Below are 25834 nucleotides of genomic sequence, written 5' to 3'. Positions count from 1 at the left end.
CTTTCCAGTTGATTTTGTTTAACAAGATGAGCCTTGGGGCATTAGTCCGCCAGTAGTGTGGGCGATGACCGCCGCTTGATTCAGTCATTTGCGGTATCATTTTTAGACGTTTGCCAAATTCGGACCCTGACGCCGGCCACACAATGGCCCTCCTCTTGCGAATGACGTCGAGGGATTCTTTAACGTGCACCGTGAAGCGGACGACACGTCGCGTTATGACCCGCAGTATTAACCGGGGCGGCCGGCGGATTCGAACCGCGAACGTCTGCAGCAAGCGGTGAGCACGATGCCGCAGGGCCTCGTCAACGTCGCTGGACGAACCTGGCCGTCCGAGTTCGATTCCTAGCCAAAGGCCAACAACATCAACGGCGAGTATTTTCAGAACCTGTCCTAGGCCTCTGCCTGGTCAGCTGAGCCTTACATGAGCCCTCTCGTGCTGGGTGTTTCATCGCTTGTATGGCTTTATTTTGGTGATTTTCGAAAAGTTTTTTGGTTTGGCCATGTTTGTTTGTTGTGGTACAGAGTTAAACTGATGGCCTTAATTTAAGTTGTCTTGTGGTTGTTGTTGTTGTTTGACTTGCATCCCACTGGGATATTTGCAATATTTTCTTGGTTTTCTGTTTGCACATAGTCACTTTAAGATGTTTTCTTGTTCATGTTTTTGTTTTTTGTTTGTTGCGGTTGCACCCGATTCAAGAGCCGAATGGCTCACAGGGCTATACCTAATCAATGAACTTTGAACTTTGTGTAATTCACATCGGCACTGGGGAGGGACAAAGGCGAGATGCTGGCCAAGCCACCCTGCCTCGTGTGCCGTGGCGGCCTTCACAGGTGCTGCCGCCCGCCAACAGCACTTGCCCCACAAATCTGTTAAAGGCTACACGGGAATCCTTTGCCTTTGTACCGAGAGCACCCGCGCGCGCGCTCGCGCGCGCGTGCGTGAGTCACGCGGAGTGCGCGCACGCGCGTGGGCTGGGGTGGCGCGAGGTACCCTCCTCTGCCTCCCTTGTTGACGCTCAGCTGCATCTTAACATCAAAGTGAGTAACGATGTGATCCATAAGTGTTGTTTTGTTTTGGGGGGGGGGGTGCGTCGGGGGGCTATGCTACCGACACTTACATAACGATCCGGTCAAGCGTGTGTCGTCAATGCCCTCTGCCACACGACAGCCAATCAAATGAAAGGTTGTCGCATGTTGGCGCCGGTGCGTTATCGTTGCGTCTCTGCATCGCTGATGCCACGCGGTGTTTGTTTAATGTCGTTCTCGTGTATTTGAGTGTTTTTTTACCTCCGACGTTGGATTTTATGGGTTTTTTTTACGGAAAACCACTGCTTCGCTTCATATTTATAACACCATACCGTGATTGTGGCAGTGTGTGGTGCGGCGTAGCGGTTAACGCGCTGCGAGACCCGAGCTCGATTTCCACTCACGGCTAACACAAGTCACGATAATTATCTGAGCCGGTCCTTGGCCTCCCCTGGGTCAACTCAGCCTCAACTGAGTACCTGGTGCGGTGTGTTCACATCGCCTCTAGGAAGACAAAGGCGGCCGGGGTTGGTGGTGGCTACCCACCTCCTCGTGTGCCGTGTTGGTGCTACGTTAGGCTATAACGGGGGGTGTTAGTATTTGTTTATTTATTTTGGCAGCGTGTGTGTGTGTGATGGTGCATCAGACTATATCGTGTTAGTATTTGTTTATTTATTTTTGCAGCGTGTGTGTGTGATGGTGCATCAGACTATATCGTGTTGCCAGGTGCGACTTCGAGAGACCGGGGCAGGCTCATTTGCAAGTGAGATGATATTGTCTTGCGGAGTTCTCGCAAGCTTTACAGCGCCGTCTGCAGACGTGTGCCGTCGGGCATTTCGCCAAGCATGGAGCGTGCGAAATTATATCCCGGTGAGCAGATGAAGCTAGTGATGGGCTTGTAGCATATGTTATAAAGGGGCCCTAAATAAATAAATAAACACGTAAATATTTGAACACTATTTTTTTACTGGCACAGTAAAGTAATTGTATTTTTTTTATTTGCTATACAGACAGATAATACGACAAATCGCTAACCTTAAACACCCAGTCGTTCGTAAAAGTTGAAGGCGGTATAGTACTATAGTAATAGAGCAAGTGCAGAATCACTGAACCGGAATTGATAGCTTGAAAGCATTTAGCGCGGGGCCCTTGAAAGTGCGGGGCCCGTAGCATATGTAGCTACTTTTGCTACTAGGATAATCCGACACTGCCAGTGGTTCACCGTAGTGCAGTACAACACTGGCCTCTTGGCAGGCAAAAAGTTCAAATCTCAGAATTAGTTCTCGTCGCGAGTGACTCGTCAACGAAAAGCAGCGGCTCGGCTCGCTGAGTCACTACGACAACTCCCGGATTGGTGCCGATTCCACGGCTGCCGATGCTGCCACTGTCTGTCCGAAGCCATCGCAATTTTGGCGGCTTGTAACAAAATAAATGAACAAGCCGTATTCGCCACATCGTCATCCCGGAATGTAAGACGCACCTCAAACCTGTGCCCGGTGTAATACACAAAGATAAAGATCCTCCCCCAGCCCACTACCGTGTAGCCTTAACAGACTGTTGGGGCAAGTGCTGTTAGCTAGCAGCACGTTTGGAAGCCGGCATGGCACACGAGAGAGTGGGTGGCCAGCGGCGATGTCTACACACCGCACCGGGTATTGTACTCATTTAAGGCTAAGTTGACCTTGGGGAGGGCCAGTGCGTGGGAATTGAACTCGAGTGGCCAGGTTTGTAGAGCAGTGCGCTAACCGCTGTGCCACCACTCCCCTCCCACTCCAAGCAAAACATAACGCACACAACCCTGTCAGATGTATTTCAACTGTGATGATTATTTTATCAAGATACAACTGTTAATTATTGATACATTCTTTTCATTAATGTTTTAACAAGTAGCCGAATGTTTTTTTTATAACATTCATTTTGCGTTTAATGAGAAGCTGAATTTAAATCATGGACAGGACCACTGGGTTTGAACCAAGGGAGTTGATGGCTCAACGCTTCATATATAACACATTCCTCCTGCGGAGGGAGCTGGTAGGAACGTTGGATTGCTCGGTCAATGGCCAGGGTCAACGGCGGCGTGGTGTATTCCGCAAATATGCCCGACTGTGAGGGGGGGCACAAGCCGGCGTGAGTAGGTTAAACGTTGCGTTTTATAAGGGCACCACGGGGTGACCAGCCCCTCCCCACCCAGCCCCACTCTCCCCACCCAGCCCCTCCCCACCCAGCCCCACCCCTCCCACCCCCACCCAGCCCCACCCTCTCCACCCAGCCCCTCCCCACTCTCCCCACCCAGCCCCTCCCTCCCCACCCAGCCCCTCCCTGCACGACGGACGGACACAATAATCTCCTGTGGGCTGGTGTAACCAGGAGGTTCCTACCAGTAATGCCTCACCAAAACTACTCATCACAAACCGTGTTCGCCGTGACATCACACGCCAATTCCTGGTGCGCGTGCCGGCCTAACATCTCAGTGGTGAGATGTTAACTCCCGCGCCTGGTATGCAGGAGGTCGTGGGCTCGATAGCGACAATGACGCTTTTAAATTTGTATTTAAAGCTTTCGTGACTGCAGGGATTCATTTTCTTGGTTCTTTCGGTAAAATCTAATTTTCTTGCCGTGGCCTCGTGACACCGGGGATCTTTAAATTTCAACGACAACAACAACAACCAAACAAAAGAGAACAACCCATAACAGAGGTTTTTCTGTTTGGTGAGATCGCGCCAATGTCGATGTGTCGTGAAATCCCCGCCACCACCCGAAGCACAGCCAATTGGGGACTGGTCTCAGCACCACACCAGTTGTTGTTGTTGGCCGAGTAAACCCACGACTACATTTACAATTCGAGTACCGTGACGTTTCACAAGTATTTAGAGAACAAAGCGAGATGGGAGGTGGGGGGGTGGGGGGGGGCTCTCAAGTCGGGGCCCAGCAACAACAAAGGCTCCAGGGGTGATTTGTATGAATTATTTGAAGCATATTTAGCCGCATGTTCCAACAAAGGGACTCTGGCAAGCTTATAGAAAATAAATAAACCGCACTCGAATACGTGTGTGTGTGTGATAACTGCAGCGTACACATTGAGCTCGCGACAAAGGGGGGGTGGGTGGGTGGGTGATCAAGAAGAACCACACATGGCCACGCTGCCCCAAGTACTCATTTAAAGGCTTCCTTGACCTCGTTGACCTCGGCGTGGCCGTGAGTGGGAATCGAACTCGGGTCGTTGTGTTCGTAACGCGGCGCGCTCACCGCTGCGCCACTGGACCTACAGACACGCGTGCACACAGCACGCGCTCACACACATGCACACATTACATCAAAGGCAAAGATCCCCCTTATAGCCTGTAACAGATTGTTGGGGCAAGTGCTGTTCGCGAGCACCTATGAAGGCCGGCACGGCACACGAGGGGGTTGGTGGCCAACACCACGCCCGGTCGCCTTTGTCTCCCCAGTGGCGATGTTTACACCGAACCAGGTACTCATTTGAGGCTGAGTCGACCTAGGGGAGGCCCAGGACCGGTTCAGATAATCGTCACCGGTGTTGGCCGTGAGCGTGAATCGAACTCCGGTCGCCGGGTTCGTAGCGCGGCGCGCTAACCGCTGCAGTACTGCTGAAACATTACATCACGCGCGCACAGACACTCATCACACGCGCAGATGCACACATCACACAGACACGCACCATGCACACACAACGATCAAGCCATGCACTCTCAAATAACTACGGCCCATCAATAATGCACGTGCACAGTTAAGTGTGTGTCGGAGTCAATGGGGGTGTTTTTTGTGTGAATCGCCGCCAGGGTGTGCGAAGATGCCCGACAGACAACAACAATAACAACAGGAACAAGAGACCCAACCGCCAAGCCGAGGGGGGGGGGGGGCGGCCCTAGGTCCTTTTCCAATAAACATCTGGTCACCTGTATATGCATACAGTTAAACAGTGTAGCACTAAGCCTGTGGCTTTCAGAGCGGTTACAATTATTTCTATTTCTTAAAAATTTCGATAGATTATCTCATTAGTCTTAGCCAGTAGTAACTATCTTCTTGGTTCTTTCGGTAAAGTCACGTAGAAGGGAAGTAATAAAATAATAAGAATACAACATAATAAAATAATTCTCACGACGTTTCGGCCACAACGCAAGCAGCCATCCTCAGGTGAAGAACAGGTCTGTCGGGGAGACAGCGTCTGAATGAAACAGCACCACGCTTGGAGCGTATATTTAAGCTGGGTTGGAAGGGGGGAAGGGCGCCTTGACAAAATAATTTGCATATCAAGAGGAATTTAGCATATTTATGGGAAATGCAGGTATGTGATTAGTACTACACCTGAGGACGGGTGCTTGCGTTGTGGCCGAAACGTCGTGAGAATTATTTTATTATATTTTATTTTTATTATTTTATTACTTCCCTTCTACGTGACTTTACCGAAAGAACCAAGAAGATGAATCCCTGCAGTCACGAAAGCTTTAAATCGAAACAGTAGTAACTAGTTTTGCACAGAACTTCCAGCATTATCAAAATCAATTGAGTGTCCTTGTTGGCACACGTGTTCTGCCACTGCCATCAGTTGTATTTGGGAGTATTTAATATTCCTTTTGTGTTCTTTTAGTCTCACGCTGATCATTAATCCTGTCTAACTAACATAGCATTTGCCGCGGGAGAAATTAATCCGGTACACTCCTTCTGTTGATAGCTTCGGTAATACATCTTTAGTAGCAGATATTAGCTGTTGTATTTTATATACGTGCCAAATCTCACTCGGATGTTTTGTTTTTCCCTCCCTCCCTCCCCGGCCACAATCCGCGCAGTACGTGGCATACATCTCGCTTTTCTTCATTCTCGTCTCCATTACCACATTCTGCCTGGAGACCCACGAAGCCTTCAACGTCCCCCGGAGCCCCCAGCCCGGCGAGCCCTCGTCCGGCTACGGCCACGGCGGCGATGGGGGACGCAGCGGAGACCCGGACGCCGATCGGCCGTCGTATGCCAACGCTAGCGGCACTACCGCCGTGCCTCTGTCACCGCTGCCGACCGAGTCGACGGAATACGAGACGGCGCCTGCGCTCATGTACATCGAGGGCATGTGCGTCGTGTGGTTCACCATCGAGTTCATGGTGCGCATCCTCACGAGCCCCAACAAGCGGGAGTTCATGAAGAACAAGCTGAACATCATCGACCTCATCGCCATCCTGCCCTTCTACCTGGAGGTGGGGCTGTCCAACTTGAAGTCCAAGGGGGCTCGCGAGGTGCTGGGGTTCCTGCGGTAAGCAGCTCCACGGTTTGTTTTCTTTGTTTTGGCTTTTAGAAAGGATGTTATTGTTCTTCTTGGTTCTTTCGGTAAAGTCACGTAGAATGGAAATAATAAAATAATAAAAATAAAACATAATAAAATAATTCTCACGACGAGGTGGAGAGCAGGTCTGTCGAGTAGACAGACCTGTCGAGTAGACTCTGTCTAGAAGACTCTGTCTACTCGACAGACCTGCTCTCCACCTGAGGACGGCTGCTTGCGTTGTGGCCGAAACGTCGTGAGAATTATTTTATTATGTTTTATTTTTATTTTATTATTTCCATTCTACGTGACTTTACCGAAAGAACCAAGAAGATGAATCCCTGCAGTCACGAACGCTTTAAATCGAGAATTTATTGTTGTTAACCCAGGAAAGCCTCACCGAGTCTCAAGACTCCTTTTTCAGGAGGTTTCCTGCGAAGTTTTCGCAGCAGGGGCACGATGCTGCTGCTGCTGTGTGTGATCCCAGCTGAGTAATTTGCAGGTAGTTTTTCAGCATGGGGATGTTTGGCCTGTGCCAGCCATGGGAGGAAACCAAAGGACCCAGAAAAAACTCATGCGGGCAAAACGGAGGGATAAGAAACATCCACCACACAGAGGCACCCGAGTCGGGAATCAAACCCAGGGCCTTCTTGCTATGAGGCACGAGCGTTACCGCTACGCCACCCTGCTTTTGGAAAGCTGAACTTGATGATGAAAAGTAATCGAGCAACGTGTCTAAATAAAGCATTTTTTTAAGTGTGTACCGCATGCTATGACGTACGGTTCAGACGCATGGTCCTCAACATAAAAGTGTGCAAAAAGCATGGAGAGATGCACGCTTTAGAATTACACTGAGAGACAAAAAGACGAACATGTGGATTGGAGAACACACGCGGGTTAATACCATCATCCCCACTGTTAAGAAAAGTGAGTACGTAGGCAACTGTGCGAATCAGAGGGGTGGGACACGTTGCTGGGAGGTTGGCCAATGGTCAGGACTAACAACGGAGCGGCAGCCAAGGGAATGGAACGCTTCTTCGAGGGCATCCACCGAGGAGTGCGGGATCGTGACAGGTGGACGCGTTGGTGGGGGTAGAGCGGGGCGGGGGGGGGGGGGCGAGCCATTCATCCAGCAGTAGATCGATCACGGCTGAATGTGGCGATCTTTTTTTTCCGCCCAGGGTGGTGAGGTTTGTGCGGATCCTGCGGATCTTCAAGCTGACACGCCACTTCGTCGGCCTCCGCGTGCTGGGCCACACGCTCAAGGCGAGCACCAATGAGTTCCTGTTGCTCATCATCTTCCTAGCCCTCGGCGTGCTCATCTTCGCCACCATGATCTACTATGCCGAGCGCCTCGGCGCCAAGCCCGGCATAGATGAGGACAAGACACACTTCACGGTGAGCACCGATCGGCAGCAGCGACGTTAACCGATTGGGGGGGGGGGGGGGTTTGAGTGCAGACAACCCTCGTGTCATAATCAACGTTTTTGGGTTTAGATCGCGTTATTTATAAATGTGTCGTAACCCTCCACCACCCGACACGGCCAATCAGTAAAAAAGTGTCACGTTGACAAAAGACAAATAGTTCACTGCTTTAGCCCACCATTCTGGCGAATTGCCCGATGATGCTGGATGCAATTACCAGCGAAACGTCGTACTCAAATTGTAAATGTTGTGGTTTCACGCTTCAACACACCGGTGGGCTAAAGCAGTGAACTATTTGTCTTTTGTCAACGTGACACTTTTTTACTGATTGGCCGTGTCGGGTGGTGGAGGGTTACGACACATTTATAAATAACGCGATCTAAACCCAAAAACGTTGATTATGAATAATATTGGTCGCGAAAGCCTACGTGTTAAACCCTCGTGTCAGTTGTCGTATAATATGGCCGCCATGACATCATCACTCCACGTGCTTCAGCCGGTCTGTGGCTGAGGTTAAGTATACGTTTTTGTGTTCAAAACGTAGGTTTTCACACGCGATATTTTGGTTCGTAAATATTTATTTGGTTTAGGCCAAGTAATGATCCGGTCAAATGTAGATAATTGAATGCGTTTGGCTATGTCGAGTGGTGTCGGGGATTATGCCAGAAATTTAGCCAGACCATTACATGGCCAAACCAAAACAGCAAATAAGGAATATTTTTGGTTGTTTTTGATTCTATGAATGTTATTAATGTTATAAATAGTATGATTGTTCTTATCGACGTACAGGGGGTCCTGATCACCCCTAGGTTATGCCCTAACTTTACGATGCTTTATTGTCTTATCTACCTGTATGGAATGGACGTTAAGACAAGTCTCAATTTATGCAATAGCTAGAATTGCATTGTTATGTACTCGCTGTAATTACTTCCCATCATAGCGAGCATTATGAAATTGCAAAGTCCACTGAGCCCATCATCTTTCTGTAGTGGATAAATTAAGTGCCGCTTTGTGAGAAGTCATCAGTGTTATGCTATAGAGCTGGTTCTCTCTTTATGATGAGAATGTGGAATGTCCACAAATGGCCACACGTAGCCTATGCCCATCCTCACCCTATTCTGTCAATAAACCCAACCTTACCTTCTCCTTACCCAAACTTTATCCTAACTCTAACTCTAACCATAAATCCAACCTAACACTATCTCTATCCAAATCCTAACCTTACCCTAACCCTATCTCGATCCTAACCATAACCCTAAACCCAACGTAACCTTATCTCTATCCTGACTCTAACCTTACTTTAACGTTATCTCTCACCTAACCATAACCCCAGCCAAACCCTATCCCTTTCAATCTCTTACCCTATCCTGAATAATAACCCTTGACCCCAACCCCCTAAACCCACACCCCCTACCCCGCACATGCACGCACACAGAGCATCCCCATCGGCTTCTGGTGGGCCGTGGTGACGATGACGACGCTGGGCTACGGTGACATGTACCCCAAAACATGGTCGGGCATGCTGGTGGGAGCGCTGTGTGCCCTCTCGGGCGTGCTCACCATCGCTATGCCGGTGCCCGTCATCGTCAACAACTTCGGCATGTACTACTCGCTGGCCATGGCCAAGCAGAAGCTGCCCAAGAAGAAGAACAGCTACATGCCCAAGGTGGCAGCCGTCATGGGGGTGGGGCCGGCGGCGATCGCAATTGCGGCACCGCACCAGTTCGGGCAGCCACCCCCCTCCACGCCGACGCCGCCGCCGCCGTCGGCTTCGCCGTCTCAGCTGCTGCAGCGCAGGAACTCGGCGCAGAAGAAGGAGTGCGCGACACCCACGCGCAGGCGCGCCGTGGCCTCCATAGTGGCGGCCGTGAGCGGCAGCGGCGGGCGGGCCGGGACGAGCCTCGAGGGGGTGGTGCCGCTGGCCGGGCGGCCGCACAGCTGCGGTGGGTGCGGTGGCGGTCATGCCGGCGGTGGCGGCGGTGGTGGTGCTGGAGGAACGGGTGGGGGTGTTTGGGCCAGCGTGGTGGATGTGGTGGATGTGGAGCATTTGCCCGGTGAGTGCCCGAGGGCCGGTCCCCACAGTTGCCACACTTGTTCACTCGAAGCCTACGGTAGGCCTTGGAACGTGACGGTCAGAGGCGGATTGAGTAACTTCCCAAGGCGGGGAAGTTCCTGAAATTTCAAGCTGTTTTTATACGGCCCTATATTAATACGATAAGCATTCAATGTATTTTGTCTTCTTGTAAGTATCAATAAGTACATATGTACCTGAATCGTTTGTCCGTCACGATCTCGTGCAGACCCCAAGCAGAACGGGGAGGCCGGAGCACTGCTGGTGTGCACCGAGGTGGCCGGCCTGGCCGCCCACGACGCTCTGGGAGAGGAGCTCGCCGACATGGAGGCGGGGCTCGCGGAGAGGGGGTCGGGGCGATTGGGACGAGTGACGGGCCCCACAGATGACGGACAGCGGCGAGACAGCCAACCGGAGGAGACAAGACTTCTGCTGTCTCCTGCCGATGGGGACCTCCACAAAGGTACGTTACCGATTGTAATTATTTACATTTTATAAGGGGGCAGCAGACCCAACAAAGGGCCTCAGAGCGCAGTACAGAAGAAAAATAAACTCCTCTAGTGTATCTAACATATCGTAGGAAACGAGTAGTTTTTTTTTGTTACTTTCTCAATGGGAGAATCTCAGCAGTCCGGCGCATTTCTTCAGGCAGAGAGCATTCCAAATCTTGAGCGCCAAGGAACAAAAAAGGCCCGAGTTCCTAAACATTTTTGCCGAAAGCGCCGCTGGCAGAGGGGCACGGTCACGGTGTGAGGACAAACACATCATCATGTAATGAGCCGTGCATGATCCACTGCTGGATGATGAAGGCTTCCCCAAAAGCCACCGCCTCATCTCACGATGCTGTGATGTAACAATCAACGCCGTGCCTGCTCGTGAACAAAATTCCTCCAGATACTTTTTTGAGGTCGCTTTTGTCGCTTTCACAATGTTGATCCCGCCTCTGCTGTTGATGTCCAGCCACGAGACCTAGTGTTCATTCGAATTTCACGGGTGGCAATGAAATGCTGTGAAAGAACAGGGTGATTCTTTGATACACCACTAGAAGAATAGGGATTGTAGAGAAAAGGACTTTTTTTTTACAGCCGCTATGTATGTTGAACTTTGTTCGCACCATACGTAGCCAACCGCGCTAATCGTTGGTGCGGGGGCACAACAACAAACTAAACAGAAAAGGCAGTTCCAAAGAAATTTGTTTTAAATCTCGATTTAAAAATTCATACCTCCCAGTGACTTCCTAACATTGGAAGGAAAAACGTTCCAGACGTCTCCCACCAATCTCAATCAAAATACAATTCCCAATGTGACCCGTGCCCACTGTGCCTCAATCTTTCCTGGCCGTGACCATTATCGAGGGCACAGGGTGGTCATCGATAATTGATGAAGTAAAAGATTTGGTAGCGCTCCGGCGGTGTTTTCCTTGGTCCCACTGCGCGATCCTCGTGTTCGTCAACCGCGACACGAGTCGTTCCCACTCCCATCGGCCACGTGCACACAACACAAGGACTTTCTGAGGGGGTGACGCGGTTCCAAAACTGCATCTGTTTATTTGTACGGCTCCCAGCACACAGCTACACCAACGGACCCGTGATATGAACTTGTTGGCGTCACGATTGGCCCCCAATACGGGCCTCCCTCTCTTCAAGATCCCTTATGCAGTGGTCACGTGACTGGCAATTATGTAAATATATATTTGAACAATGATACAAAATTCCCTATACTTATCTAAACAATCAGTTATGTTATTCTAATCATGTATATCCTTTATAATACTCTGCTCTTCCTAACTTGACTATGATTAATAATACTACACCTATTCCAGCTATCATTTGTATTACCATATTTATCCTGATATAAATTACGTAAACTATCCAGACTACGATTTACATTGCTATGCTTATCCTAGCTATCATTTCCTAGACTGTTTATCCTATCCATAGTATTTATGCCATAGCCCCATCCCGACTACGATTTATATTACAAGAATTCTAAACAGTACTATGAGATATTCTTAGGGTCCTTCGGTAAAGTCAAGTAGATCGGTTCAAATTAACGAAAATAAAATAAACAAAAACAACGACGTTTCGATCACAACACAAGCGATCGTCATCAGGAGGAAAAAGAGGGGGAAAGCTGCTGAGGCAGACTGTTTTAAAGGTTTAAAATGGGCGTAGCCCAAGGGTCATAAACGAAGTGGGCGGGGCCAGTGATGTTAATGTGAGAAATTAGCATGTTAATGTAAGATCGCAGAGCTGCTGCCACGTCGAGGTCGGCACACGGAGGTGGCCATGTTGGTGTGAGAAAAAAAATGTAACCTGTTAATATAAAATCGAAGAGCTGAAGCCACGGGGAAAATAAAAAACTAGCATCGGAAGGTGGCAGGATGGGAATATCACAGCAAGTCATGACTTAAACTGGTTGATGACGTCCTTCCAATGGTTGCTGAGTTTGTACCCATCCTCTCGGTTGAAATTGTGTCTGTATATGTGGATGGCTTCATGAACAAATCTTTGTTGATTGCCAGTAGGCTTACAAAGTACCTTCGTCTTAGAGAAATCAATTTCGTGTAAGCCAACCGCATTAAAACAATGATCAGCCCCGGCCGACGCGTTGGTCATACCGTGTTTCAAATCTGCCTTATGCTCATGAACACGGCCCAAGACATGTCGCTTAGTACTATGAGAATCATATAGAGCTTATCTTAACTGAAATCTATAATACTCTTAATTATTCACCAATTAAGCCATACGTAACAATGTCTAACTTATAATATACATTCAAAGCAAGAGTCAGGCTCCACTTAGGCCTCAATAATGGCGGCCAAACATTTAACAATATTAACACTGACAATTATTTATCAATAACTATTTAACTATCATATGTGCACACTATCATACTTATAAAACTGTTAACAAATAAGTGTAAGTATATATAAAACCTGTAATATCAATGTGCTGGCGTAACGATTGGCCCTCAATACGGGCCTCCCTCTTTTCAGGATCGCTAGGCAATATATCTCACACCATGAAATTTACATATTTTAATTTATCATGAATTAACTACTGTTTCAAGTTCACTAATATCTAATATATTCTAAAACATAAATAAGTGTTAATGGTTATGTAATTATAAAGGATGGCTACGGATAAAATTTTAATTAAAATGTTTGTGCTAACTCACCTTATCCAGTGGTCACGTGACCATGCCTAACGTTCATCTATCCTAAGCTAATCGTGACCCAGCAATATTCACAAGGTTTGCCACCCACTAATTACACCGTCTCTAACACTGTAGTGCGAATATATGCACAGTTTATTGGTAACGCAACCACACTGGTTACACAAACCGTAATCATCTTTCGCATTTAGATGGCACTGAAATGTCTCGGCGACTCAAATAGCCTCACGGCTCATCTAAAACATGTATAGGGCACCCACAGTGGCAACTTTCCCTGTGCGGCATAAAGTGACCTCTGAGTAAGAAGATCACGAGGTTGACTCCTGACTCTGGGGCCTCTCTCTGCGTGGAGTTTGTCGGTTCTCTCCCCATATCCTACGTGGGTTTTCCACCGGGTTCTCTGGTTTCCTCCCTTAGCTAAAAAAAACCCCATGCAAAGTTGTAACTGGCATTGGCAAAAAAACAACACATCCTAATGCTGACAGATTGCTCTGAAAATTACACTATTGGGGAATTGCAAACGGCAACATCGCTCCACTGCCTGCGAAAACTCGGCAGGATCCTCTTGGAAAAAAAGTCTTCAGACTCAGTGATGCTTTTCTAGGTAAACAAGCGTATAATATCGATTCTAAGCTTTCGTGACTGCAGGGATTCATATTCTTAGTTCTCTCGGTAAAGTCACGTAGAAGGGAAATAATAAAATAACAAAAATAAAACATCATAAAATTCTCACGACGTTTTGGCCACAATGCAAGCAGCCGTCCTCAGGTGAAGAAACAGAGCTGTCTTAGGACGCTGTCTTTCCGACAACTCTGTTCTTCACCTGAGGACGGCTGCTTGCGTTGTGGCCGAAACGTCGTGAGAATTTTATCATGTGTTATTTTTGTTATTTTATTATTTCCCTTCTACGTGACTTTACCGAGAGAACAAAGAATATAAGCGTATAATAATAATAATAATAAACAATACATTTTTTTTCTTTTGCAGAAAATTGCAAAGATGCAGGGTTCCTGTCGAGCTACATCAAACCGGACGGTATCACTCTCACATAAAGCAACTCGTGTGTGAAATTCTGCAAATGCAAGACGAAGAAAAGTGTAAAGGAAACGCACAGCAATTGCATCGTTCCTCGGTAACGAGCTGTTTCAGATTCGGTGGCATAAAGCTGTAAAGTTGAGCGTTTTTGGGTGTTTTTTTCTTTCTTTCAGCTAGCAGTTGAGAAGTTGTTGTCATGAATCTTGGACAGAGAGGAAAAAAACCTGTGGAAATATTTTTGTTCCAAACCTCAGTTTTCTTTTAAAAGAGCCCAGCTCACTCTTTGCAAAAACCGAGACTATCTTTGGCCTCCTGAGTTCTCACCTGGTTTAATACAAATAAACCCAACGAAGTTTATCGTTTTGTCCACGTAAAAAATTTTCAGGAAAAAAATAAGGACGTTTGAAGTGGGGGGCAGGTGGGGGTGGTGGTGGGGGGCGCGTGTTTGAGTGTGTGTCGTGAAACCCCCGCGAGTGGAAACTGAAAGACATTTTTGGGAAAAACATCTGAAAGTTAGAAAAAAAAGGTGACGTTAATTGTGAAAGTGGCCTCGTGAAAGTGGCCTCTTGAGACGGAAAAATACGTGGCAAGTTTCTCGCTCGGTGGAACCGAGCTGTTCGAGGAACGCCAAGAATATATGAAAACGTACGAAATGTAAGAGAAATGTTCGAAATAATATTTTGAGAAAATGTACTTGATATCATCTCGAGTAGCGTTCTTTGTGGGTTTTATACGCGTGCAGTGCAACACAAGAGGGCTCTAAGTGGTGTTGAGAGTGACGTAAAAACAACACGTTATTTGTTCCTTGTTCTGGGTGAGACGTTTGTGCCCTATATTGTAATTTTAAACCAAGGCTACCTAACCGTTGGGCATTGTGATGCAAAGCCTGAAAGAAGGCCCCTTACCCGGTTTTAATAATAATAATAATCCACTGTCCGTGTTTGGCAATCCCTCCTGTTTCAAAGATTCGTCTCAGTCTGTGGTTTGGATCAGGACTTTTATGTTTCACCCGGTATTTTCCTGAACGCCGCGACGGATAATGATCATACCTGTCGGCCGATATGGTTTACCCCGTATTCTTGTACAGGGAAATTGAGTTTTCAGGTCCATACGGCATACAGCCGTTTCGAGTCGGGCACAAAAAAATGGTCTATTTGTTTGTGTTTCTCCCTTGTGATGGGAATTTCTTGGATGAACGTTGAGTTGTATAAGGGCAAGGGGTGACCAGTAAGGTCTAAATTGGTAAGGACTGACAGATATGGATTCTCGGTGTAAGGCACTACCACTAGAGATATGAGGCATGCCTCCTATCCATCATGTAGTAATCCTGTATTAATGTATCCTATATTCCTATAAGCCTATGAAAGGGTTTTTTTTTAATATAGATACAAAAAATATCATTAAGAGGCCAAAAATAAGGCGAGATGAATGTGGGATGGATAAAATAATTCCCAGAGTAAGCATTACAGATTGTTCCGGATTAAATGAAGCATTGGTTTTAACTGAGTCACCAATGACTGCAAACGACTACAACTTCCAATGATATTCAACTTGGTTTTCACTGAATGTAGCGAAATGTATAAAATAACGATTCGACTGGCCCGCGACAAATGTTAGGATCTATACATCACAAAGCAGAACATTCATCCCCTTCACATATCCGCTTAAAAAAAAAACACATTTTTACACATCTCATCAGCCACACAGAGTTTCTGGAGCGCATTTCATCAGCAGTGTCGGCTCAACACGAGTGAGCTGTGGAACGGTTTCGACATTCAGTGTTGTCTCATCAGCAGTCAGGCTTACTTGAACCATTGCTGGCGAACAACCTGAATTCCTTGAGGCAAGGATACTCGCTATTTGGTTTGGGTCCTCGTTCGACGCAAAACGTTATGATACATTTCATACGTAGGTGTTCGAAAGGCAAAATAATTATTTATTCTTCTTGGTTCTTTCGGTAAAGTCACGTAGAAGGGAAATAATAAAATAATACAAATAAAACATAATAAAATAAAATTATATAATAGACTTTATTATTTTATTATTTCCATTCTACGCGACTTTACCTAAAGAACCAAGAAAATGAATCCCTGCAGTCACGAAAGCTTTAAATCGATATTTATTTATTATTTACTTTTTGGATAGGCCACGTGGAGATCTGGTCAAACATTGTGTTGTAAACCCCTCCCGCACCCAACCCAGCCAATCAAATTAAGTAGTCACGTGGTGTACGAGAAATTAGCGCGCCTATTATCACTATCAGATCACCGGTGAGTCAAAGGACAATCCTCGCGGCTCAGTTTATCAGATTAGATCCTCTCCGTTAGACATGGGGGTCCTAGTTCGACGCAAACCCGCATGGTACGTGACAGAACATAATAATTAGCGGCGCGATGTGGAGAATGTGACAAAATGAATGAACCAAAGCAAGGCATGCAGTAAGGTGCCCCCTGATGTGTGATGTGTGTGGGGGGCGGGGGGAGTGGGGGGTGTGGGGCGTGAGGGTGAGGGGGAAAGCCACTTGAAGGAATTTCAGAAGAAGTGCTGCGTATTCCGATTCTGTGGGCCGCTCCGTAAGGAACGTGGGGGTGACGCCGCTGATCTCTGTCGAAGCTCCAACCTTTGTCTCGGCACGTGACACCAAACAGCAGAGTTGGGACTAAAATTGGCAACAACAACAAAAAAGTTAATATTTTATGCGACCGATCCTGGGGTTTATTAAAACCATAAATTGCCACGGAACGACGGGGCTAGAAGCTGGGCATTAATAATGTGACATTTGGCCGGATCCCAGTCGGACACCTGAATTATTGCTGAGCCATTACCGTGAGGCTCTCCACGGATCGCCACACATTCACCCGGGCTGCTCCTCCTCCTTGGGGAAACGTCGTTACATACAGCAGAGGCAGGGGAGGGGATCCAGAGATTTCAGGCTTATTCAATACGAATACAAGTAACCTTATTTCCTTTGGTAAATACCAACGCGGCGCCGATTTTCAGGGTCTGAATTGGAGACTGGAGACGAAATGCCGCCGTGGCGGCGGTGGCGGTTGTTGGCCCATTGGAGGCCTTGAACAGAAAACAATGTCTGGCAGAGGTCGCAAACAGGTTTTGACTCCTTACCCGTACCCATACCCGACCGCACCAGGGTCGCAAATGGGTACCCGTACCCGTACCCGGCCGGGTACGGGTACCCGTTCCCTACCCGTACCTGTACCCTACCCGAAATGAGTGACAAACGGTTACTCACCAGTGACTCACGGCCTACCCGTACCCGGCCGCACCAGGGTCGCAAACGGCTACCCGTACCCATACCCGGCCGGGTACGGGTAGCCGGGTATCGGGTAGGGTACGGGTATCGGGTACCCAGTTGCGACCTCTGATGTCTGGTGGGCCTCCCACTTTGAATGACGAACTGCCGGTGCGACGGCACAAAGAGGTGGTGTGCACGAGAGAGGAGAAAGTGCAGGCGAGATGGGAGAGGAGAGGCGCGAACGTGGCGGTGAAACGAGAGAGACGTCGACAAGCGAGCCAGGGATGGCGGGCAGTGGATGTCGCAGGGCTACCTCGTGAGAGGCCCTTCAAAGTGACCTCCGCTCCAGACCGTAGTGGGGGGGGGGGTAGCACCTTCCACTGAGAGGAATTTTTGCTCGCACGGCAGTTTCATTCTCGGGTGGGGGGGGGGGGTGAAATTTCGTCAAATTAAAGTTGCAGATCGGAATTTAGCGTGACGGGTGTTTTTCCTGCAGTTCCATTTGTACATTTTTGCGTGACAAAAAGAAAACCCAAGTCGGGTTTTTGTTTGCTAAGGACTATAATCAGTTGCTTAAATAGCTTTGGTTCGTTCTGTCGTTTGTCGATACGTTTGTGAAACGAGTGTGCGAAGGGAAAACAATGCTCGCGCTAGAATCTTGGGCGTGTCGGACCATGTGACCTCGCGACCCACGACCCACGACCACCCGACCCGAACCCTCATCCCACGTCAACCGTCGCCACCTTTCCCGCTACCCATGACCCAAACCCGCAGATGTATTTTTTTTTTACTCATTGACTTCTCTGCGTGGATGCTTTGTTATTCACGTAGTGTCAAAGCACTAACTTCCATTACATCTGAGGCCAATGGCGGAGCCAGGATTTTCAGGTAGGGGGGGCAACCCCTCCAGCAATGAGAAATGATAGAGGAATTGTTAGTAAGTAAGGACTTGTCCCTTGCTTTTTATTCGACGCATGTGCGGCGATGGCGCAGCCATCGATCGAGGGTCGAATTCGAACCGCGTCGTGTGTTATCGGCATCGCGCTCGCTGAAGGTGTCGATGCCTTCAGGGAAGTCGTGGACTGTATACGCAACTGCGCACAATTCTGAGTCACTTATAACTGCTTTGCCGCTACTTATTGCCAAATATGGACTCAGACTATTGTCCTATCATCTCATAGAGTCCCTGGCACGTAATAATATGCTACACAGTGGCAGTGCGGGTCGCAAAATGCCGATGTATTACTAATAAACCCCAATGATCCGTTACGAAATGAGGGATTTCGATCGGATCATTGGGGGGGGCACGTGCCACCACCCCCCCCCCCCCCCACTGGCTCCGCCAGTGTCTTAAGGCCTCGGCTCCTAAATGCAGATTCTGGAAAACATGTAACCAGACATCCTGTCTTGTGTTATATATTTATTTACATAGCGCCTTATTCCAAGGCGCTTTACAGCAATTATACAATTGTACATAAGACGATAGTGATTGAGATAATAAAGTGTGGGGTTTTGGTAGTGTAGTTATGGTGATAGGAGAGTAGGCAGGATAGGTTAATGAGCGGTTGGGGTAAGGGTGGTATGGTCGGGGTAGTGATAGGGGTTGGGGTAGTGATAGGGGTATTGATAGTGGTTGTGGTAGGGGTAGTGATAGGGGTTAGGGTAGTGATGGGGGTAGGGGTGATGATAGGGGTGGTGATAGGGGTTGGGGTAGTGATATGGGTAATGATAGAGGTGGGGGTAGTGATAGGGGTAGTGATAGGGGTTGGGTAGTAAAGAGGGTTTTGGTTAGTGATAAGGGGTTGGACTCCCATTACTCACTGTGCTAAGAGTACACAGTGACTGTTATGTTCACCCATGTGTCTCCCTACACGTGTCTCTCTGCATGTGTCTATGTATCTCCATGTGTCTCTCTGCATGTGTCTATGCGGGCCACCCATGCATGCCCGTTGCTACCCGGCCCAATGCAGGACTCTGAACGGGCGCTGAATTTTTACAACGTTTAATGCCGGGTATATTTTCTTTTTGTTCTTCCAACGTTTTTGCGCAATTTTCATTTTACAATTTCGTCTGTGTGCAAAATTATTGTAGCGCTGGACTAGCAACAACAACAAAACCGGCTTTCGGAGGCCTACATAAAGATTACCGATCATTATTTAAATCACAGTTCATCTTGTTTATTCAGGGAAACCTCCTACGAGAGCTCAAGACTCGCTTTCAGCGGGGCCTTTGCTCGTTTCCGTCACTGAGGGTTCATTGCGTTTCCTAATGGGGGGACTCCAGCACGACGTGAGAATAACCATGCACACGACGAGAGAAACCACTCACAATGATGTATTTTATTGTATATGCAAAAATCCCATTAGATTTCGATTTAAAGCTTTCGTGACTGCAGGGATTCATCTTCTTGGTTCTTTCGGTAAAGTCACGTAGAAGGGAAATAATAAAATAATAAGAAAATTAAACATAATAAAATATTTTATTATGTTTTAATAAAATATTTTATTATGTTTTATTTTTATTATAAAACATAATAAAATATTTTATTATGTTTTATTTTTATTTTTTCCCTTCTACGTGACTTTACCGAAAGAACCCAGAAGATGAATCCCATTAGATGTCGTAATGCCCTATACAATTCAAGTTCCCTGATGCCAGAATGCCCTGCAAAATGTTACAATGCCTCCACAGCACGGGAAATGATTATTGCCGTTATTACAAAATCAACGTCTAATATCACAACGATTACAAAAAAAACTACACCTTAATTCCTAGAATACTCGGGATTTTGACGGGATATTGATAGGCTTCATAATTCCTCATATTATCATTACAGCAACGCACCGTTAAAAGTACGAAGCTGCCCCACTCCAAGTTTTTTTTTACTTTACGGGTGCCGCACACACGTACAGCGAAGCGTACGGTGACAACGTTTCCTGCGCTCCCCGTGTCCTTAAAACATCGTACGAGAAGCGAGTTTATAACCCTCTCGTGTAAATACATACGTGCATATTTGCCCGAAATTGATTTGTAGAAAGCTCAAGGCAAACATTTTTCCGGTGGAGAGGGACCCCCACCCCCACCCCCACACAAGAAGAGGAGTGGCTTCTCAAGGGCGTACCCACATTTTACCCCACCACGGACAAACCTGCCAGCCAATCAGAGACTGGAACTGTGGCGTTAACCGCACTGATCGAGATGGGGGGATAGAGGCAGCGGGGTGGAGGGGGAATGGATGGGGAGGAGGCGTGGGGGGTGACTTTTAGAAACTCGCCAGCCCCCCCCCCATTCCACTGCTGGGCTAGGAGATTGAATCCAACCGACGACCTCTGGATTTCGAGTCGTTCAGTGCATCATATTTCGTGATGACAACACCGACACCAACAAAATTAATTTTTACTTATTCATTTTTTTTTCTATCTACGTGACTTTACCGAAAGAACCAAGAATTTGAATTCCTGCAGTCACGAAAGTTTTAGGTTAAACCCAACAAAAGAACCCGTTACAAAAGCAACTTGCTCCGTACTGTTACATATCCCGTGTGTTCCCGTGGACTGAACGCAGTGTAATCGATCGATCGTAAGTAGATTTGTTTTTGTTGTTGTGAATTTGTTTTGTGTAGAAAAAAATAAACACACTTGCAAGTTCGTGCTTTTGGGGCAGTGCGCAAAATAGAGGCCGGCATCCGGAATACACAAGTCACGGGCATTCAAACGCGCCGCGCAATATTTGACCATCGATATGCGGCATGTACTTCCCAAAATGGTATTTTGCGCCGCGATGTAAGGTGTTCAAAAAAGACAATGATCCCTGGTACAGCCTTTTAACAGACTGCTGGGGCGTTGTACTGTTAGGGAGCACCTATGAAGGTCGGCACGACACACAGCAGCAGGTACTCATTTGAGGCTGAGTCGACCTAGGGGAGGCCCAGGACCAGTTCAGTAAAAAAATATTACTGGTGTTGGCCATGAGTGGGAATTGAACTCGGGTCGCCAGGTTGGTAGTGCACCCCGCTAACCGCTACGCTACCCACACTAACGAAGACACACACGTGCACGCACACGCACGCACATACATTGTACACATCCACGTGTTACATGTTGCACAACATACAAGTACAACATTCATAGATACAAAGGTACCCCGTGTAGCCTCCATAGGTTCGTAGCGCAGCATGCTAACCACTGCACAACACTCTCCACATAAACTAATACACACCCGGCAGATTACAACATACATCGGCCAATTTTTGCTTTAAAATACAGAGGGAAAAGTGCATCTTGTAATCCCAGAAAATACGGAAAATTATTGTCTAAATTCTCAACGTATATTTTACGTTGCATTTCTTCTCTCGCATTGTCTCATCGCATTCATTCTGTCAGTGAAGTGGTCAAAATCTGCGATGTTTTATCTCCCAAATGTAGATTGAGGTTCAGTTTCCATCCCACGTTGGACACAATGTCAGGCTCCCTGCAGCAGCTGTTCCGTCAAGAGGTTAATAAAAACAAAGGCCCTAGACCATCAGCCCCACTCTGACACTACCCGCTCTGCCACTGACAGTAATGTTCGTCGCACGTATGTATGTCTTTCGCACCGTACGACGGTCAAATCGGCATTTCAATTCACAGGGGTGGAATTTATCCAAATCGAGTGTACAACCAATGTGCTGAGACCATCAACTCGCTAGACGAATCACGTTCGCCTGAAACCTGGGTTGGAACGCAGGTCTTCAGCGGTGCCGACTCAGCATCTATGAGCCCTGAAGATACCAGACCGTAACAAATCATCTTTTGGGAGCCTTTCCCTGACGAGACGCAAGGAAGGCATTGCGAGCGGATGCAAATATTTGAGGGCCAATTATCCGTTCCATGACATCACTACCGTCCATAATAAAGGTTTTATTGGGGGTTAGACCGCGTAAATATAAATGCGTCGTTAAAACCCGCCACCAACTCGACACAACCAATCAGTAAGGTTTGTCACGTTAAACAAAAACTACTGCTTCAGCACACCGCTGTGTGTTGGAGAGTAAACCCACAGGATTCTCAATTCGAGTACGACGTTTCGCAACTGCGCCAGAGTTGTATAAAAAACAATTGGTGACTTTAAAATATCGGACAACCATTAAAGGTTTCATGTTACCGCGATAGCTATTTTGTGAATTATAACTAGACAGCAAATTTGAGCCAAGTCAATGAAACGATACGAACTCACTCCACGCCTGGTGGCGCGAAGCCTCCATCGTTACAGGTCGTTTGCGCCTCTTAAACCATGCGTACCCAATACAAAATAACTCTACACTACTCTCAGTTCTTTCGGTAAAGTCACGTAGGTAAAAAAAAAATGAAATTAATTTTTATTTCATTTTTTTTTTACCTACGTGACTTTACCGAAAGAACTGAGAGTATGAATCCTTGCAGTCACGAAAGCTTCAAATCTAGAACTCTACACTAACTCGGTGATCGACAGGGGAAGGATGTGCTCTCGAACTTGGGATCAGTCGGAGAAAATCAGAGCGAGCGAGGTCATCGCCAGCACCTCGCTTAGCCTGGGATCGGCGTCCAATTGCTTCCACTTGTCATCTGCGTCCGTCGACAGCGACTCGCACACTTCGTGTTCAGAAACAGAAACTGAAAAAAAACAAAGCGGCAGAAATAAGTTGTTGTCAACGTTTCAAGCGCGCACTTCCAACCGCGCTGCTCGATTATACGTCTTTAATAATGCACGACACCCTCTACGGATAGCCCCTTAACTTGTAAAGTGGTGATTTTTTTTTTCAAAGAAAAACGTTTCAAAATGCAAGGAAATCCCACAAATGATTTTGTCGCGTGCCACGTCTCCTCGGTCAACCACACGCTGTGGAGGGGACGCGTTGGTGCTTGTTTGTACGGGCAGGGCGGACACGCGATAGCGGCTCGACAAAAACACTGATCTGGTGAAGTTAACCCTCCGCCCACACACACACACAGACACACATTTGTACAAACGAAAACAACACGAACGGTTTGTTGTTGTTGACTGGGGCGTGTGCGTGCGTCCTGTGTATTTTCATGCGTGAATGCTTTTGCATGTGTGTGTGTGTGCGCGCGCGCGTGTTTCTACGTGTACGCGTGCATGTGTGTGCGCGTGTGTGCATCTGCGCGCGCGTGCGCGCGTGCGTGCGCGTGCGTGCGTGCGCGTGCGCGCGCGCGGGTGATCGCTCGTAGCTAGCGCGATGTTTTAGCCCTGACCCCGCGACGCCGACACTCAGAGTCGCCTGGGTTCGCCTCCTGTTCGGGGTGGGCAGGGTTGGGGCGGAAGGGCACATCGATGTCACGGTTATCTTCTCCTCTGGCATGGGCTACGCCTAGGTCAACTCAGCCTAAACTGAGCACTGATGATATAGCGATTTGCGTTCGCAGACACCAGCAATGGCTTTTGAAACAAAAGTGTCTGGAGAAGCGCGTGTTGGCATCGCCGCCGCCGCCGCCGCCGCCACCACCACCACAACCGCCCCTGCATGTGCTGCGCTGGCCACAATTGGTGCTCGCTAACAGCGTTCGCCCCCCCCCCCCCCCCCTAGCCTCTCATAATGAATACATCTCTGTCCTTGTGCTGTGTGCGCGGGCAATTCGGGCGGTCGATATTCTCAGAAATGCGCATGGGATGACGATGATGATGATGATTGTCGCTGGTGATGCCTGCAATGCAAATTGTGGAAATGGCGAACTGTTACGGTGCAGACGATGACGGCGAGGGTGGTGTTGTTGTTGTTGTTGTGAGGGAAGCTGCACATCCTTCCGGTGTGATTCATCCTCGCAAGCGAATAAAATAACCGTGTGGGAAGTGGAAGCAATCATTGTTTCAATCGGTGATGTTTTGTATTCGTGCGTTCGTTTCAGTCGGTTGGGGTCATACAAAATATCTAATTTTCGTGGTTCTCAGGCACTGTTGCGTTCATTGCAGAATTTAGTTCACCGTAATCGTTGTGAAAAGTTATATCTTTGATGCGGTTTTTTTTTGTCTTTCAAATATACTTTTTTTAACGATGTTTACTTACCATATTCTCCGGGATGTTCTTCTTCAACAAAGTCAAGCGGACACGGTCACAGCAGCTCTGTACGTGTGGACATAATGGAAGTTTCCTTTTTTTACGATCCGACGTTTCGCACGGAAGTTTCACATCTCTCTTCCATGCTGTCAGCTCCATTCTGAGATGCACATCAAGGCAACGACGATACGTATAAGCCTTGTTAGGAGAACTATTACCTGGTTGGCAGGTTGGCGCAGTGGTACCACTAGCGCCTCGCAGCAAGGAGACCCAGGGTTCAACACCCGACCCGGGCGTGCCCTTTCTGAGTGGCATCTGTATTCTCTCCCCCTGTTCTACTGCATGAGTTTCCTCCGGGTTCTCCACTTTCCTCTCTCAAAGCCTAAAATGTGACTGGGATCGTCTGCCAAACATCGAAATATAACGCTGCAAATTACTAAATTGGGATCACACAGCAGCAGCAGCAACATCACCCCGCCCACCTGCTGAGAAATTGTGGCAGGACCCTCCCGAAAAAGAGAGTCTTGAGACTCAGTGAGAAAACAGATTAACACCAAATCTTGACTTTAAGCTTAGAGTAACACCAGTAATAATACATTGTTATGATACAAGATACAGCCCGCGTATGGCCACCCCTGTCATTTTGTGCCACTGATCTACAACATCTCTCCTGAGAAGGAAAAACCGCACCCGACGGTGAAAGTCACCAAATCATTAAACAGGACACGACGCCTCTTCTGCGTGTGTCTGTCCCCTGCACGCGCCATCGGCCACATCGCCATCTGAGAGTTCATCATTTCAGCAGCATTGGTTGAACACAACGGGGTTGACATTCGGTCAGACGCCGGGGGTTTTGCTCAAACCAATGCTGGGAAAAAAAACCGCCGCAAGTTTTTGCGGGCAAGGGCCAATCTCGGTTAAGCCGTGCGTTCCTGGGCGAAAATTAGACCGGCTGCAATGTTCAACAACGATTTTGAAAGTGCCTGAGAATTGAATCTGTTTACTTTTGAATGACCCCCGGCGGATTTCATTTCGGGGATTCCGTGTCTACATCTCACAGCCTAACGTTCGGTCACTACAATCGTTTTTTTTTCCGAGTATTTTTTTTTTACGTGCGCGCGCGTGTGTATCGGTTTCGATTTTTACCATGTTGTGCCGAATAAAAAAAACCGATAATCCTGTATAAATAATAATAATAATACTTAGGGTGATACTACTGCGTTGGTTTTCGCGGTTGCGCTGCGCTGCTCTGCTCTTCGATGTGTGTGTGTGTGTGTGCTGTTCGGGGTCGTACCACGCGTTGTCGTTTGGCACGACGTCCGACGTTTCGCCCCACGTGCTGGGAGCCTCTTCAGGAAACTGAACAATTCAGTGGGTATCACCCGGTAACGCTGTGGGTATCACCCATCGGCCAGTCGCGCTGTGGTATAACCGGGGGACACACATTGGAGAGCGAGGATAAGGTGATGTCGACGCGCCATGAATGTAGTTTGAATTTGCTATGGCATATGCATGTGACAAGGAGAGAGAAAAAAAAAAAACTAT

At 47.7% G+C, this 25834-nt stretch overlaps 1 protein-coding gene and 1 long non-coding RNA gene across 2 annotated transcripts in view; both read left to right on the top strand.

Annotated features, from left to right (window-relative positions):
* Positions 1-14344, top strand: part of LOC144942314 (voltage-gated potassium channel KCNC1-like) — a 68898-nt gene extending 54554 nt beyond the window's left edge. Inside the window, exons 3-7 of the mRNA XM_078869100.1 lie at positions 5835-6289; positions 7480-7696; positions 9159-9777; positions 10024-10257; positions 13959-14344. Coding sequence (XP_078725226.1) covers positions 5835-6289; positions 7480-7696; positions 9159-9777; positions 10024-10257; positions 13959-14023 — 1590 coding nt within the window. The 3' untranslated portion in view covers positions 14024-14344. The remainder of the gene's footprint in view (positions 1-5834; positions 6290-7479; positions 7697-9158; positions 9778-10023; positions 10258-13958) is intronic.
* A 2918-nt stretch (positions 14345-17262) lies between these two features.
* LOC144942315 (uncharacterized) overlaps positions 17263-25834 on the top strand; it is a 64810-nt gene continuing 56238 nt past the window's right edge. Inside the window, exon 1 of the long non-coding RNA XR_013639358.1 lies at positions 17263-17311. This is a non-coding gene — a long non-coding RNA (uncharacterized LOC144942315). The remainder of the gene's footprint in view (positions 17312-25834) is intronic.

This window comes from Lampetra fluviatilis, chromosome 27 (assembly GCF_964198595.1).
Source record: "Lampetra fluviatilis chromosome 27, kcLamFluv1.1, whole genome shotgun sequence".
Lineage (NCBI taxonomy): Eukaryota > Metazoa > Chordata > Hyperoartia > Petromyzontiformes > Petromyzontidae > Lampetra > Lampetra fluviatilis.
This window is presented reverse-complemented; position numbering and strand designations above follow the sequence as displayed.